The sequence below is a fragment of the Panthera leo genome, chromosome F2 (assembly GCF_018350215.1).
Source record: "Panthera leo isolate Ple1 chromosome F2, P.leo_Ple1_pat1.1, whole genome shotgun sequence".
In the NCBI taxonomy this organism is placed as follows: domain Eukaryota; kingdom Metazoa; phylum Chordata; class Mammalia; order Carnivora; family Felidae; genus Panthera; species Panthera leo.
The window spans coordinates 56,860,895-56,878,320 of NC_056695.1; the positions used below are offsets into that span (position 1 = coordinate 56,860,895).

The following is a 17,426-nucleotide window of genomic DNA, read 5'->3' on the forward strand; positions in this document are numbered from 1 at the left end:
ACACCCACACTCTTCCAAAACTCAATCAGGAGGAAATAGAAAGCTTGAACAGACCCATAACCAGTGAAGAAATTGAATCGGCTATCAAAAATCTCCCAACAAATAAGAGTCCAGGACCAGATGGCTTCCCAGGGGAGTTCTACCAGATGTTTAAAGCAGAGATAATACCTATCCTTCTCAAGCTATTCCAAGAAATACAAAGGGAAGGAAAACTTCCAGACTCATTCTATGTAGCCAGTATTACTTTGATTCCTAAACCAGACAGAGACTCAGTAAAAAAAGAGAACTACAGACCAATATCCCTGATGAATATGGATGCAAAAATTCTCAATAAGATACTAGCAAATCGAAGTCAACAGCATATAAAAAGAATTATTCACCATGATCAAGTGGGATTCATTCCTGGGATGCAGGGCTGGTTCAACATTTGCAAATCAATCAACGTGATACATCACATTAATAAAAGAAAAGATAAGAACCATATGATCCTGTCAATAGATGCAGAGGAGGCCTTTGACAAAATCCAGCACCCTTTCTTAATAAAAACCCTTGAGAAAGTCGGGATAGAAGGAACATACTTAAACATCATAAAAACCATTTATGAAAAGCCCACAGCTAACATCATCCTCAATGGGGAAAAACTGAGAGCTTTTTCCCTGAGATCAGGAACATGACAGGGATGCCCACTCACACTGCTGTTGTTTAACATACTGTTGGAAGTTCTAGCATCAGCAATCAGACAACAAAAGGAAATCAAAGGCATCAAAATTGGCAAAGATGAAGTCAAGCTTTCACTTTTTGCAGATGACATGATATTATACATGGAAAATCCGATAGACTCCACCAAAAGTCTGCTAGAACTGATACATGAATTCAGCAAAGTTGCAGGATACAAAATCAATGTACAGAAATCAGTTGCATTCTTATACACTAATAATGAAGCAACAGAAAGACAAATAAAGAAACTGATCCCATTCACAATTGCACCAAGAAGCATAAAATACCTAGGAATAAATCTAACCAAAGATGTAAAAGATCTATATGCTGAAAACTATAGAAAGCTTATGAAGGAAATTGAAGAAGATATAAAGAAATGGAAAAACATTCCATGCTCATGGATTGGAAGAATAAATATTGTCAAAATCTCAATACTACCCAAAGCTATCTACACATTCAATGCAATCCCAATCAAAATTGCACCAGCATTCTTCTCAAGACTAGAACAAGCAATCCTAAAATTCATATGGAACCACAAAAGGCCCCGAATAGCCAAAGTAATTTTGAAGAAGACGACCAGAGCAGGAGGCATCACAATCCCAGACTTTAGCCTCTACTACAAAGCTGTAATCATCAAGACAGCATGGTATTGGCACAAAAACAGACACATAGACCAATGGAATAGAATAGAAACCCCAGAACTAGACCCACAAACGTATGGCCAGCTAATCTTTGACAAAGCAGGAAAGAATATCCAATGGAAAAAAGACAGTCTCTTTAACAAATGGTGCTGGGAGAACTGGACAGCAACATGCAGAAGGTTGAAACTAGACCACTTTCTCACACCATTCACAAAAATAAACTCAAAATGGATAAAGGACCTGAATGTGAGACGGAAAACCATCAAAACCCTAGAGGAGAAAGCAGGAAAAGACCTCTCTGACCTCAGCCGTAGGAATCTCTTACTCGACACATCCCCAAAGGCAAGGGAATTAAAAGCAAAAATGAATTACTGGGACCTTATGAAGATAAAAAGCTTCTGCACAGCAAAGGAAACAACCAACAAAACTAAAAGGCAACCAACGGAATGGGAAAAGATATTTGCAAATGACATATCAGACAAAGGGCTAGGATCCAAAATCTATAAAGAGCTCACCAAACTCCACACCCGAAAAACAAATAACCCAGTGAAGAAATGGGCAGAAAACATGAATAGACACTTCTCTAAAGAAGACATCCAGATGGCCAACAGGCACATGAAAAGATGCTCAACGTCGCTCCTCATCAGGGAAATACAAATCAAAACCACACTCAGATATCATCTCACTCCAGTCAGAGTGGCCAAAATGAACAAATCAGGAGACTATAGATGCTGGAGAGGATGTGGAGAAACGGGAACCCTTTTGCACTGTTGGTGGGAATGCAAATTGGGGCAGCCGCTCTGGAAAACAGTGTGGAGGTTCCTCAAAAAATTAAAAATAGACCTACCCTATGACCCAGAAATAGCACTGCTAGGAATTTACCCAAGGGATACAGGAGTACTGATGCATAGGGGCACTTGTACCCCAATGTTTATAGCAGTACTCTCAACAATAGCCAAATTATGGCAAGAGCCTAAATGTCCATTAACTGATGAATGGATAAAGAAATTGTGGTTTATATACACAATGGAGTACTACGTGGCAATGAGAAAGAATGAAATATGGCCCTTTGTAGCAACATGGATGGAACTGGAGAGTGTGATGCTAAGTGAAATAAGCCATACAGAGAAAGACAGATACCATATGGTTTCACTCTTATGTGGATCCTGAGAAACTTAACAGAAACCCATGGGGGAGGGGAAGGAAAAAAAAAAAAATTAGAGAGGGAGGGAGCCAAACCCTAAGAGACTCTTAAAAACTGAGAACAACCTGAGGGTTGATGGGGGGGTGGGAGGGAGGGAAGGGTGGGTGATGGGTATTGAGGAGGGCACCTTTTGGGATGAGCACTGGGTATTGTATGGAAACCAATTTGACAATAAATTTCATATATTAAAAAAAAAAAAAAAAAAGAAAGACAAAAACCTAAACTCTATGAAGAGAAAATAACCACACAAATTAGACTATGCTGTGTGCCATGAAGCTATTTTAAATATCAAATTTTTGTGGGGCTTCTAGGTGGCTCAGTTGGACACATGATCTCACGAGTTGTGGGTTCGAGCCCCACAGCAAGTTCCGTGCTGAATGCTTGCTCAGAGCCTGGAGCCTGCTTCAGATTCTGTGTCTCTTTCTCTCTCTGCCCCCACCCCCCACTTATGCTCTGTCTCACTTTATCTCTCAAAAATAAATAAATGTAAAAAAAAATTTTTAATATCAAATTTTTGAAAACATGCTATGGTATGGAAACTTATTCTAACTTAATGTCAAGGAAGAGTATATATTATATATAAAATATATAAAGTGTGTGTATCTCTACCTCTCTCTCTCTTTCTCTTCATATATATATATATATATGTATGTGTATATATATATGTATGTATATATATATATATGTGTATATATATATACACACACACACATATCTGTAGCATGCTAAAACTTTATTTTAATTCATTCCTTAAGCAATATTTATTAATTAGTGTTCTAGACACTTGGGATATAGTAATTAACAGGTCTAAACTCTCTGTTTTCATATCAGCAAAGTATATATGCCATTTATTTTGTTGTCTGTACTTTTTTATATTCCCAATTTTTTATACTTAATTGGATACACACACACATAACACACACACATAATTGACATTACATATTTAAATTTTTACGCTAGGCATTATATACATATAATTTTATAATTGAAATTATAAAATCGACATTATAATTGACTTGTAAATTATTTGACACCTAAAGAGATATATCTTCTAAAAAATATCATCCAATCTAAAATCTAAATGCTTTTGGGGTCCCTGGGTGGCTCAGATGGTAAGTGTCCGACTTCAGCTCAGGTCATGATCTCGCGGTTCATGACTTTGAGCCCCACGTGGGGCTCTGTGCTGACAGCTCAGAGCCTGGAGCCTGCTTCGGATTCTGTGTCTTGTTCTCTCTCTGCTCCTTCCCCACTCACATTCTGTCTCTCTCTCAAAAAGAAACAAACATCAAAAAATAATAATAATAAAATAAATAAAATCTAAATGCTTTCAATATCTTTGAGTAATTAAGACCACCCTTGCTTCTAGACATATTTTCCAGTAGTCTCAACAGAAATAGTACACCTGGTACATAGGCATAGATTGACTTGTCTTTGCCCTATATTCATATGTTAAAGCCTTCACACATTATCTGACTATATTTGGAATTCAGGCTTCTAAGAAGGTAATCGAAGTTATATGAAATTATAAGGGTGGAGCCCTAATCTGATAGTACTACTATCCTTATAAGACACTAGAGGGACACCTGGTGGGCTCAGTTGGTTAAGCATTCTACTTGGTTTCGGCTCAGGTCTTGATCTTATGGTTCATGAGTTCTAGCCCCACATCAGGCTCTGCACTGACAGTGAAGAGCCTGCTTGGGATTCTCTCTCTCCCTCTCTCTCTGCTCCATCCCTGCTCTTTCTCTCTCTCACAATAAATAAAAAATAAACTCTAAAACAAAAAAGGAAACAAACGGAAAAAGAGAGAAAAGACACCATGTGAAGATGCAGGGAGAATATGGTCATTTACAAGCCGAGGAGAGAGGCCTCAGGAGAAAACAACCTTGCCAGCACCTTGCTTTTGGATTTCTAGCTTCTAGAACTGAGAGCAAATACATTTTTGTTGCCTAACCCAACCAGTCTGTGGTAGTCTGTTAAGGCAGCCCAAACAAATACAATACAGAGGTAAGTCATAGAAGTCACACAAATTCTTTTGTTTTTGCCCGTTTTCCTACTCAAAAAAAGGCTATCTACTACATATATTTATCTTAATTACACTTACCATCTAAAACTCTGTTTAAGTTTTATGGGCTGACTATGTTTCCCAATGACTTGGGTCAACATCATCTCATCTTCCTGAAATTCCATCATGTAGTCAATGGTAGAACTAAATTACTCTTTTATTTCATGTCTTTTATTTCTACCACTCTAAATGGTAAATAAATGATTTAAAGATAGGGATCACACCTCATATTTCTTTCTCAGATACTCTGTAGAGCCCAGGATATTAATGGTTTCATACAGATACTAGAAATGAGGAAGAGAAAAAAACATGAAAAAGTGGACAGAAATGACTGGAAGCAGCAATAAGTTAGGGCACAAATTGGGTCCATTCTTTCTAAGATCCAAGTGCCATTTTGATATATTCCATATCTAAATCACCTGTCACTACTGAAGACATCTCAAGGACTGTCATGCTCCCTTGGTACACTCCAGATTCCTTATTGTTTCCAGCTTAATAGCAAGCAATGAATATTTACTTACTTTCCTGATCTATGGGTATTTCTATCATAGCATACTGAGAAAAAGTTCTAAGGATCGAACAATCTAGTAACTTTTCTCAACTTCTGAAGTCATCCATTGATGTTGAAGTTTGAGTTAAAAATTCTAAACATGTAAAATAAATTTTAAAAAGACATGAAATGTTTATCTCAAAATATAATTTCCATAAAACTTGACAAAAGGCAAACTATATGTTTGAAGAACGTTATATACAGGGTGTGTCTTTAAAATTTGATAAAGCTTATAAATGAGTTACAATTCCTCAACTTACCCAAACAAATTGGGATTGGATAATTCCATCTTCTTACAGGTCCAGGCATACATGTAATATGAGAATGACCCTATATAAACAAGACAGTACAGTTCAGTACTCACTTTAAAAAGACTGAATTAAACATAGCAAACTTAATATCATAAAAACAAGCTTAGATATATATTTTCATTTCTTATATTTTCAAACTTTTACTGGAATTTTTTTTTAAAAAAAGTCATGGTAAAAAATTGTTAAAAACATTGAATGAAATAACCACATGTTACTGTTTATAATAAATTGCTATAATATTCAAGGTGAGATAGGTTAAAGCATAATTTAAAAACATTTAATAAAAATATTAAAACAAGTCAATTAAGGTATATAAATTTTAAATTAAAATATAAAGTCCAGAAAGATCTGATTGTTCTTCTGAGACTAATAATTTGTAATATAACTTTAAAGACTCTAAATTATTAATTTTTAACTTTGCTTCCTCTAAGGAGTTTATTTACTTAACATATGAAATAGTTTTTGCCTCATATTTTTTCTCAATTTTTTAGTAGGTCTTTAGAGAGATTTTTATGCAACCATAAATTTGAGACCCTCTAAAATGTATTTGTAGTCGATTTTTACTAATTGGGGGAATTTATTTACATGGAAGTTTCATTTAATGCTTTAAGTAGCACTTTGTTTTTATTTTCAAATCTAAAAGATTCTAAAAGATGCAGGAGTTCAGTTGTTACATCCTATGCGAATAGAAAGAAAAGTGTGAAGTAAATATTAATTTTGATTCAAATTTAAGTTTTGGTCCCTTGCAAACAAAACCTATTTAGTCCAGGAGCTCTTGGGTGGCTCAGCTGGTTATGCAGACTCGATTTGGGCTCAGGTCATGATCTCACGATTCGTGGGTTTGAGCCTCACATCAGGCACTGCACTGTCAGTGCAGGGCCTGCTTGGGATACTTTCTCCCCCTCTCTCTGACCCTCCCCTGCTCTCTCTCTCTCTTTCTCAAAATACATAAACTTAAAAAAAAAAAACCATTTAATCCATTCCAGTAATTTCTCTCATGAATTTATGAACAAATTTAATACCTTTGACTTGGTATGCTACATGGTCTGAAATCAATATTTTTTGAAACTTGTGGATTATCAATCATTGTTCTGTTAAAATATTCTGAAAAAGCAATGCATATCAAAACTATAATTTAAAAGTCATCTTACCTGAAGAGAATATCCTTGATCACACTGAAAGGACACAACATCACCAACCATATATCTGTCTCCAATTTTCATTCCACTGCTGGGAGTCTGCGGTTCAGGACAGGAATCCAAACCAATTGCTGAGAAATATAAAGATAATAGCATAAGTAACTTTCAAGTAACGAATGCTTAAATTATGCATATTAAATTACCAAAATTGAATACCATTATCATTAAAACTAGATTTTACATTGGGACGTTAAGAATGTTCTGTGAATAATATTTAAGTGAACAAGATTTAACTGTAGTTGTTAAAAGCAATGTGCTTTGGAACTATACCATAAAACTATTTCTTTGGATTTTCATGGCACCAACCATTAAATAGCTCTGTGATTACGCTTAAAGTCTTTTTAACTCCCAGCCTAAATGTCTTCTACTGTAAAACAAAAATTAAAAATTCTTTTAAAAACTTCCTAGATAAAAAAGAAATAATAATTTATTGTGAGAGTAGAATGAAATTATATTTCTAAAGTATTTTTTTTTTTAATGCTTATTTCTGAGACAGAGAGACAGAGCATGAGCAGGGGAGGTGCTGAGAGATGGAGAGACACAGAATCTGAAGCAGGCTCCAGGCTCCGAGCTGTCAGCACAGAGCCCGACGCGGGGCTCGAACTCACGGACTGCGAGATCGTGACCTGAGCCGAAGTCGGACGCTCAACTGACTGAGCCACCCAGGCGCCCCATCTAAAGTATTCTTAATAAAATAACTAAAAAACTATTTGCTATTTTGTCCATATCACCTGGTTCCTTCCTCCTTAATATAGAATTGACTTTTTAATTTATGAGACACATTTTTAAGTTACTTATTACATGTAAAATTTTTAAATGTATTTTTAAGGAAGATTTGTTGTCCAAATATATTATAAATAAAAAGGAGAAAAACATGTAGCTTATTGAGACCTGAAAAGTTTTCGTGACACTTGAAATCAGTTATTCCTGAAGGGGAGACAATTATATAATTCAAAACACTTCCATTATTTTCACATTAACAATATATTTTTCAATATATGGGGACAAATACATACTAAATGTTAAGCTGTTTTCCTAAAATAAAGTCTTAAAAATTAATTTTTTGCCAAAATATTTTTTCAAACATGTGAATGTACTACTATTATAAACTTTTTATTTTCTTTTTTTAAATATAATTTATTGTCAAGTTAGCTAACATACAATATATACAGTGTGCTCTTGGCTTTGGGGATAGATTCCTGTGATTCATTGCTTACATACAACACCCAGTGCTCATCCCAACAAGTGCCCTCCTCAATACCCATCATCCATTTTCCCCTCCTTCCTGCCCCTCCCCCCCCCATCAGCCCTCAGTTAGTTCTCTGTATTTAAGAGTCTCTTAGAGTTTGCCTCCCTTTCTGTTTGAAACTATTTTTCCCCTTCCCTTCTCCCACGGTCTTCTGTTAAATTTCTCAAGTTCCACATATGAGTGAAAACATATGATATCTGTCTTTCTCTGACTGACTTATATTTTCAGTAAAAGCCAATGTTTATTACCCTTTTCTTTGCAATCCACATTTTGAAGCTAATCTAATGCATATTTAAATTATAAGAATAAGTAGTCACCACTGCAAAGTCATTATACATATGTTCTTTTCATGAAAAAACATTAAAAATTAAATCCTAAACAATTACAGTACTTCAGACATTCTTTTACTCCTTGATATTTCTCTCTGATGGATGCTCTCATAGCACTACTTTCTACATTCCTTTGTGATGCTTAGTATAAACTAATAATGAATACATAATTATGTAATTAGTTCTTCAATATTTGTTTCCCCTCTGAGAATAGAAACTCTTAAGGGCAGCTTAGAGCACAGCATCTTAAGGACACATTCAATAAACATCAGTTGACTGGATGAATGAAGAGTATGGAAAACAAAGCGAATCCCTGTTTTGATAATTTCTTAATAGATACTAATGTCTACCCCTGCAAATGAAAAATGCTTTCTCTGCCTAATAATACAATGGTCAGAGTAGCTAAAAACCATGCCAAATTAGGTCACATTTAAGGACAGAAAATGACAGGAGAGCACTATCTTTATAGAATTATGATTAGATCAGAAAGGAAGGCAGTAAAGAGGAAGAGTAAATTGGTCATTTGGGAGTGCACTTGAGGCAATCCTAGAGGAGGCTAGAGTAGTCCATGGACTGGAATTCCAATGCCCTGTGCTTCAGTTAAGTAGGTCTCTAAACATATATCATGTTCCATATCTCTTGATTTTTTTGAAATCTTGAATTTCTGGACCAAGGCAAGATAAGTTATCATTACATTGTGACCTACTTTAAAAATTTTAAGGTTTCATGTCTTGCTTCCCCAACTAGATTTTAGGATCTAAGAAGTGAAAGAAACTGTCTTATATTTGTTTTAATCTCATTTAATACCTACTAATGGGCCTTACACATTACATTTACCTGACTTCATGGAGCCCTTTTCAAGAATGAATGAATATCCCAAAAAAGTGATTTATGATATAAACATACATGTCTTATAAATAAGATTTCACCTCCCTTTGGTACAATCTTAGTTTTTAGGGAGTCCCGAACAGTACTTCTATTACTCTTTACTGCTAAGGTCATTCTTACAGTCATTCTTACTGAGAAGGCCAAATTTTGCACATGTTCATTTTTCTTTTCTATCAAGTACTTCATTCAGAGTCATATACACAGAAAACTATTAATATACAGAAGTGGCGATTTCCTTTTCTGAGAGGAGAACAAAACAAAACTATGGTATAGTGATGCTATAGAGTATTGAGAGCTTTATTGTTAAGTGAGGTTTATACATAATATATATGGACGTAGTAAAATATTTTATAAGTTTTAACTTTAAAATGTGATACAAAAATCAATAAACTATGTAATAGCGATTTTGTAAGTTAAAAATTATATATATATATGTATATATGTATATATACATATATACATGAACAGAGAAAAATGAGTAAAAGGAAATATGCCAAATATTAGTATAGGTTAGGGTTCTTTATTATGAGATTATTGGTGATTTGTATGCCTTTCCTTGAATGTTCCTGTATTTCCAAAATTTTTATAATTTGGAATGATTTTTTAATTAATAAAATTCCTCATCTATTAGATGAATTAGTACTAGTAGCGAATTTGAGGGTAAAAGTACATATTCCTGTCTATTGTTTAAGACACTGAGTTAGGAAAAAAAAAGAGATTGAGTTGGACCAGCTAATCTGTTGAATATGATTGTTTCAAGGTAGAAAGCAAGGTGATGAGGTAATCAGATAAGCAGAAGTCACTGACGGCTCTCTCATTTTTTTGCAGCCAATTATTTTATGTACACTAAAGAAGATAAAACAGAAATATCTGAAATCTTACAGTTCATATTTTACATTTTTTATTTGAACAAATAAACCTCTGAGTGATTAAATAGCAATTTTAAAGTAGCTAGATTTATGGTGGTGATTACTCATAATGGATATAAAGGTTGAATCACTATGCTGTCCACCTGGAATTAACATGATCTCGTATGTCAATGACCCTTCAACTTAAAAACTCTTTAAAAAGTCTTCTTTGAGAATTATTTTCACTTCTTTATAAGTAACAAAATCAATAGATTATTAGAATCAACAAAGAAAAGAGAATTTTTATAAAAATATTGTAAAGGATTCTCTTGTTTAACGAAGGCAATCAAAATATTGAGTCATTTGCAGCTTTATGAGTGTAAATTTTGGTGTTGGCAATCAAAGATACTCTCTGGGTGAATTTTTGAAATGAGAATTGGATCAATTGATCTGCTTTTGTAGCCAAAAACAAACAGAAATGAATCCAGCAACAAATCCATATCAAAAATTGCACAGAGTTCTGTCTGCTGTCAAATTACAGTAGGCAGTTATCCTGAATGAAAATGCCAAAACCTCAGTTCTTTACATTTCCAACATTTATTTATAACCATTTATGTATAACCCAAAACTATTCTTTCCAATCTGTTCACAAGGCAATCAATCTGCAGTAGAAAATGCTCTTAATCATAAATCATATCATTTATATCTGATCATTCTGACTATATGTATGTATATATCATATATATGTGATATACATAAATGATAAAATGTTAAATAGAATCTGACATAAGTAATTACTGAGGATCTGTTGTGTACTTTGTATACATATTTTAATATATATAATATATTATAAATATATATATATATTACTGCCCAGAATTCCATAATGATTTTAATTAGTTTTAATGCATCAAGAGAGGCAGACAGGAAGAAGAAGAAAGCTTAATTACTGCTAAGATTCCTGGTAAATTGTTTTGTAAGAGGAAAAACTCCTTCACGAATTTGACATGACAACCTATGTATAAATTTATTGAAAATCAAGACCAAAATATTGGAACTGCATACATGTAAGAAAGGAGCAGGAATCGAATCGTGTCTTTGCACAAAGGTTGTATTCAGTGATAGCAAAGTCTTGTTATTTTAAATATATTTCATGTCTTCAATTTTAAATCTTACTCTAAATAGTGGATTCAAGATAACTATTATTTCTATGTTTATACAACATATGAGGGATTTTTTTTAAATACACTAGAATCGCCATTTGGCATTCCACATTTATCATTATAATATAGCTGTCTGAAAAAAACACAGAAGTTGGTGACAATCAAAGAATGAATCCAATATGAGCTGGAGTACTCGTTTGAGGACTTGTAGAAAACTCCAATGGCAAGCACACAGACTTTGTTCTGGTATAATGTATGTTGGAATTGATTAATTAATCTGGTAAACACATATTTGCCAAATACCTATTATGAAACATGTAACTTGAATGTTTGTAAGCAAGTTTTTTCAGAAGGAACAATTCTGACTTAATAGTCACTGATGAGCAGCAGTGGGTCAGGAACACATTGTGATGTACGGACTTCACTCGCATTTACGTTAATCCGTAAATTTTTACTTACTTACTTTACTTGTTCTTACTTCAGTTAACATTTAACTTAGCATTACCCTGAATAATTAATTGAATATTCAGTAATAGAAAGTGCTTAGCAAATTTTAGTCTACGGAGTAACGAAAACTAAGTTAAATGATAAAATTTTAAAGAGAATCTGACATAAACAATTGCTGAGCACCTATTGTGTACTCTGTATCATGTTAGATGTCAGAAATGCAAAGAAATATTAGCAACATAAGCGACCATGCTCTAAGGAAACATTTGATGAAACAGGAGAGGTAACTATTTCAAAAGATTACAGGGTAGTGAAACAGTCACAATAAATGAAGGTTAACCTGTGTTTAAATTATTATTTCATAAAGGATAACCCTACTAGAAAATTATATATTTTACCCACTCATGAGAACAAAGGGTAAGGTGATGGTGATGTCCTGGCAGACAAGGTGGCATGTTAACTAAATGAAGTTTCAAGTGATTTTTCCTTCTGTATGGAAAACAGAGGAATGTTTTCCCCCAAAGCACATTGTAGTGTTTTGAAAAGAGCAAGAAATGAAGCTGAAAGGGAGGCAGGATATATACATTGTGTACAGTTTTATAATCTCAACCAATGTAGGAAATTATTTTTTTTCCTGTGGGTAGTGAAGGAAAATTTCTTAGTTATTGAGAACACAACCTCGATCTGCACTAGTTTCGTAATCTTTGGTAAAGTCTGAAATCACTTATATGCCTCAGTTCCCTCACCTATAAAATGAGGTGGAAAAATGCCAACTTCATAGGAATATTGTAATGCTGAAGGAAAACAAGATATGCATAATACTTAAAATAGTGGCAGGGACATAAAAGCTAACATCATTTAGTGGTTTTAAGCATGGGAGTGAGGTTGTCTTTTACATTCTAGATAAAGGATAGGAGATTTTTTCTGTTGTTATGAGAGTATGTTTCTGTATGTTTAAGATCAATAAGTTTCACATATATACTATAGGAATATTAAAAAATATGTAAAAAATTATATAAAGTGCCAAGACTTTAAATACTTTGAATTTTTTGATTGACCGCAAACAAAAAGTTTCTGTATAAGCTAAAATGTTACTGATATTACTGGGAGAAAAACCAACAGACTAATGTTGTTAGCTCAAGATACAACCAGAGAAAGTGTAGGAATACAAAACCACAATGTTTCCAGAATTCACAACTTAGGCTAAATCTATTTCTACGTCGACACCACAAAGAGGTAAAAAGTCAGTGAGATGATCATGAAGTAAATTTTGATTAAAAGAGAAAACTATGACAAAACTAATGGCCTTAAAGGGTTAAGGAGTGAGATATGTTTGTAAAACCTATTATACTTATTTGCATTTAATACATTCTGTTAATGGCAACTGAAATTAGAAATGACAAATATTTATAATTTAATTTGGGCAGGAGAGGTTTCTACAATTAACATTGTACGAGATGATATACATAAACTAGATAGAACAAGAAAATTAGTTTAAGTAAAAACATAATTAATCTTAAAATCACTATTTTTTTCTCAAAGAATCAATTATTTAATTAGCCCAAGGGAGGAAACCATTTTTAGTGATTATAAAAATAAACTCATTAAGACCTAATGCATTATCTCTTAAGCATATTGCTCAAGGACGGAAAGCAGTAAAATAACTATTGTGCTGAATTGAATCTTTTGTTATTTATAAGCTAGAGTTAAATGAATACATGTCTAGGCATTTACTATTTTGTGACTATGTTTATACTTTTGGCTATTTGGACCAGCCCTGCCACTATGATGTGGGATGGAAAGATATTTTCAGACCACCTGTGTTTTCTCAGGATTTGCAGAAAGTTATTAGTGGCACATATCATGAGTGTTCTCAGGTTTAGGAGGAGAGAAAAATCTATTCATCATGGTAACATGTACCTTTGCCTTCCTCAGAGTATGTCCTAAGATCTTTGAGCTCCCTTAAATGTGCAAACACCATTACTGCATGTAATTTGCCCTTTTAAAACATGCGCATTATATAAGTTCAAAACCAAAAACTACTCATTGATTTATAGACGTTCCACTGTCCCTTTAGAATTTTCCATGTCCTTTTAGAATTTCCTTTAGAGTAAGACACAAATGTGTATGGCAACACATTTTAGGAAATGTGAAAGAAATGATATAGGCATATTATAACCAAATTGTAGTTTGTATTTTAAAAGTTTTAATGATGAAGCTCTAACAGAATCCAAGTGGCAGAGCAACTAGAGATTATAAATTCTCTTTACAGAAGCTTCCTAACAATTGATCAATTTAATGTCATTCCATGTACCAGGGACATTTTTCCTAGCAAAAAAATATATTTATGCAAGACATACAATTACAACTAGAATCACATATGTTAAAACCAAACAAACAACAAAAAATACAAATTGTCAATTTAAGAATTCATTCCCAGTGCTCTTGTGGATCATTAGACAGAAAAATTTGATACTTGGTAGAAAAAAATATATTAACTCAGAGCAGCTACATCCAATGACATGACTACTAAACCAGCACACATTTCCAAAACAGAAAAACAATGTAGCTTTATGTCAACAAAATTTGTCAACAAAATTTTATTCACAAAATTTTGTGAGAGAGACAGAGAACATGAGTGGGGGAGGGGAGGAGAGAGAAAGAGAGAGAATCCCAAGTAGGCTCCATGCTGCCAGCATGAAGCCTGAAGCAGGACTAGATCCCATGAGCCATGAGACCATGACCTGAGCTGAAATCAAGAATCAGACCCTCAACCAACTGAGCCACCCAGGTGCTCCAAAATTCTCTGAGGTTTTTATCTCACCTCTACTACTCACTTACTTTGAGGTCTCAGATTACTATCTAAACTTCAGTTTTGTCATCTATACGATAGGATTAAAAATAATACCTGCCTCAAGGAGGAAAATTAAGTAAAGATATATCTATAAAACATTTATACAATGTTGACATCTACTGAACACTTGAAAAAAATGTTAACTTTATAATTTAATAACCTTATAATATAATGATGATAATATGATTCCAATAATCATGATGGAGGGATTGTTAACTGTTGTCGAGGAACCCTAGCAGTCATTCAAATGCTTATAGTTTATAATGCTCTGACACAAACGGCTGTTTGTACTATAGATATTCCACACTTTGAAAGCCATCATGGATAGACAAGCAAATGTGAGCCTTAAATATCAGTATGTGCCAAATTCGAGATAGTTATTTTTGCTTCAAATACTTTACAAGGCAAAATGTATGAAAGAGTTAACCCAGCTACATAGAAATTTTCTTTAAAAATACAGACTAACACCTGAGAAGAAAACAACGTTGTACAAAAACAGGTAGGTTTTTTTTTTTAAAGTATAAAATTGTGTTTTTTTTTTTAAGGCCAGACCTCCTTCTTTAATAAGTAACTAACAAAAGAACCTATTAGATACTGGAATACTTGGTGTAAATAGCTTGTTGGCTATCAGAACTTTGGTACCTGGGTGATAATAGCCAAGTCATAGGCCACAATTATACAAAAGTAGTATAATTACACCAATATACAGTTATCTCCTTTAGATAAATGTAGTTACTGTCTTTTTTTTTTAACCAATTTTCTAGCAAATATTTGCTGGGGATGTAGAAGCAATAATAAAACATTGTGTTGCACAATATCAGAAATAAATGATATACAATATACTCAAGTAGCTTAATATTCACCTACCTTTCTAGCTTAATATTCATTGAGAAATAATTCAAAAATGCTAATTAAAATTACTAAACATTTGTAATTGCAAAGCACCCTACAGTACCTTATAAGTCAGGGCATGCCATTTCTCTGCTCAAAACTTCCTAACGAGTTCTTTTACAACTGGAGGGAAAAATTACATCCTTACAATAGCCTACAAGACCGCCATTTTCCCTTCTCTCTCTCACCTCATTTCCTCCTACTCTTGCCTTCTTGCTCTTCATCATCCTTATGTTTTAGGGTGTCTGCTCTGGGTATCCTCTAACACCCTTTCCTCACATTCCAGCAAACTCTCTTCCTGCACAGCCTTCTAGCTATGCTCAAATGTCACCTTCTCTTGAAGGTCTGCCCTTCATAACATCCTCTCTGTAGCCCTAACATTTTTGGATCCCTCAACCCTCCTTCTATCTTCTTCTACGATTTGTCACTTTCTGAAGGGCTCTGCAGCTTAATAATTTACATTTACAGCTTAAAAACTTTAAATTTTTGTCTTTTATGTCTTCACCTGCTAGACTACAAGCTCCAAGAAGGCTATAGGATATGGTCTCTTTTGTTCACAAATATGAACTGACACACAAGTGTTCAGTAAATATTTGTTGAATTAATAAATAAAAGGCATTGAGGGAGTGAAAGAGGGATATCAGAATCCAGAAAAAGAAGAAAATCACTTCTAGAATGAGCTGATTGGATCAATTAAGATTTAGGGTAATAGATAAAACTAAGAGCTATACAGCCAGAAAAAGAAAAAAAAAAAGTGGGGCATGTCAGCTGGAGGAAATGAATGGGAAGAGGAGAAAAGAGGAAAAGCATGTTATATCTAGGAAACAATTATTTGATTAAGTGGGGAAATCTTACAACATACATGTGGTAAAAGATGACATAAGAAATTACTGTTGGAGTTAGAGGCTAAAGAATGTTGCCTTTCTTTAATAGGTAATAGGAAAACAATGACATTGAAATGATCAAAATTGGTCTCTAGAAATAATGAGATCAAGGCGTGGGAAGGATAGATTGGGCTCAAGGAACATCAGATTTGTCTGATGTTAATCATAATCATAATTGTCAGGCAGTCTTGAGTTAAAATGTCATGATCTCAAGTTAAAGAAGGAAACGATCACTATGATAAAATCAGCCTATTTGTCAGCATTTACCTTCTAAGTATACAATAAGCAAGACATATCTGTTTAGTAATTGTACCATCAGATAATCTAGAATTTGTTTCCTAAAAGCCTCACGAGTGAGTAGGAAAATCAGAGAATATACTCACTTGTTTGAAGGAATCTCAGCCAAATTTCCATTTCCTAAGACAGAAGAACACCGGCCATGTTTTCTGAAAGCTTTACTATTTAAAATCATCCTCTAGGAATATAGGAAGAGTCTACTTTCTTCGTTAAAAACAAAACAAACAAACACGAAACCTGTCCTTTTTATAGCAAACCTTAAAGTTTTGGGCATCTGTTGCTGGCATTTTTGAGACTGTTATTTCCCCATTGTGAGTCCCTCCTTATGTTATCCTGTGGGCAGAACTTTTATCTCAGAAGCTGCCAGAAATGAAATGCCAAATATATGCAGTGAAATAGGTGTCTTTTCAGTGAAGAAAAGTTAATATAACTACCCTTTTTTATAACACACACACACAACCACACACACACAGTATTTTCCTAGTACCCAACTGCTTGAGCATTTTGCTTTTTCTATGTATCAAAACATAAATATGAATTTTTTTCACATAGTCTTTATTTCTATTCACTAAAAAATAGTTTCCTCTTACTGAGGCCATTGTGTTTTTATACCTCAATCACAATTTGGGGGGGTGGTGCTTCTGAAAACAAATAAGTTCTTTAAAATTTTTATGACCAGTTAATATAACCTACCTGTGCAAGTGGTCAGTTTCTTGCATTACTACAAAATAATTGTTTCTTCACTAAGGGAAGATTTCAAAACTTGACAGAAATTAAGATACTTCTTCCACAAACAAGATAGATTATTTGTACATGCATGCACACACATGCACGTGTGCTCACACACACACACACACACAAGCAAGCCACTGTGCTTGGATGTAATCTGTAG

General features: G+C 33.8%; 1 protein-coding gene across 3 annotated transcripts in view; it reads right to left on the reverse strand.

The window, feature by feature from the left end:
* The window catches only part of CSMD3 (CUB and Sushi multiple domains 3), a 1,240,952-nt gene that overhangs the window by 128,596 nt on the left and 1,094,930 nt on the right, over window positions 1-17,426 (reverse strand). For all 3 annotated transcript variants that reach the window (XM_042923788.1, XM_042923787.1, XM_042923786.1), the window contains 2 exons: window positions 6,637-6,755; window positions 5,435-5,504 (listed from right to left, as the gene is read on the reverse strand). In XM_042923788.1, the coding sequence (XP_042779722.1) occupies window positions 5,435-5,504; window positions 6,637-6,755 (189 nt within the window). The remainder of the gene's footprint in view (window positions 1-5,434; window positions 5,505-6,636; window positions 6,756-17,426) is intronic.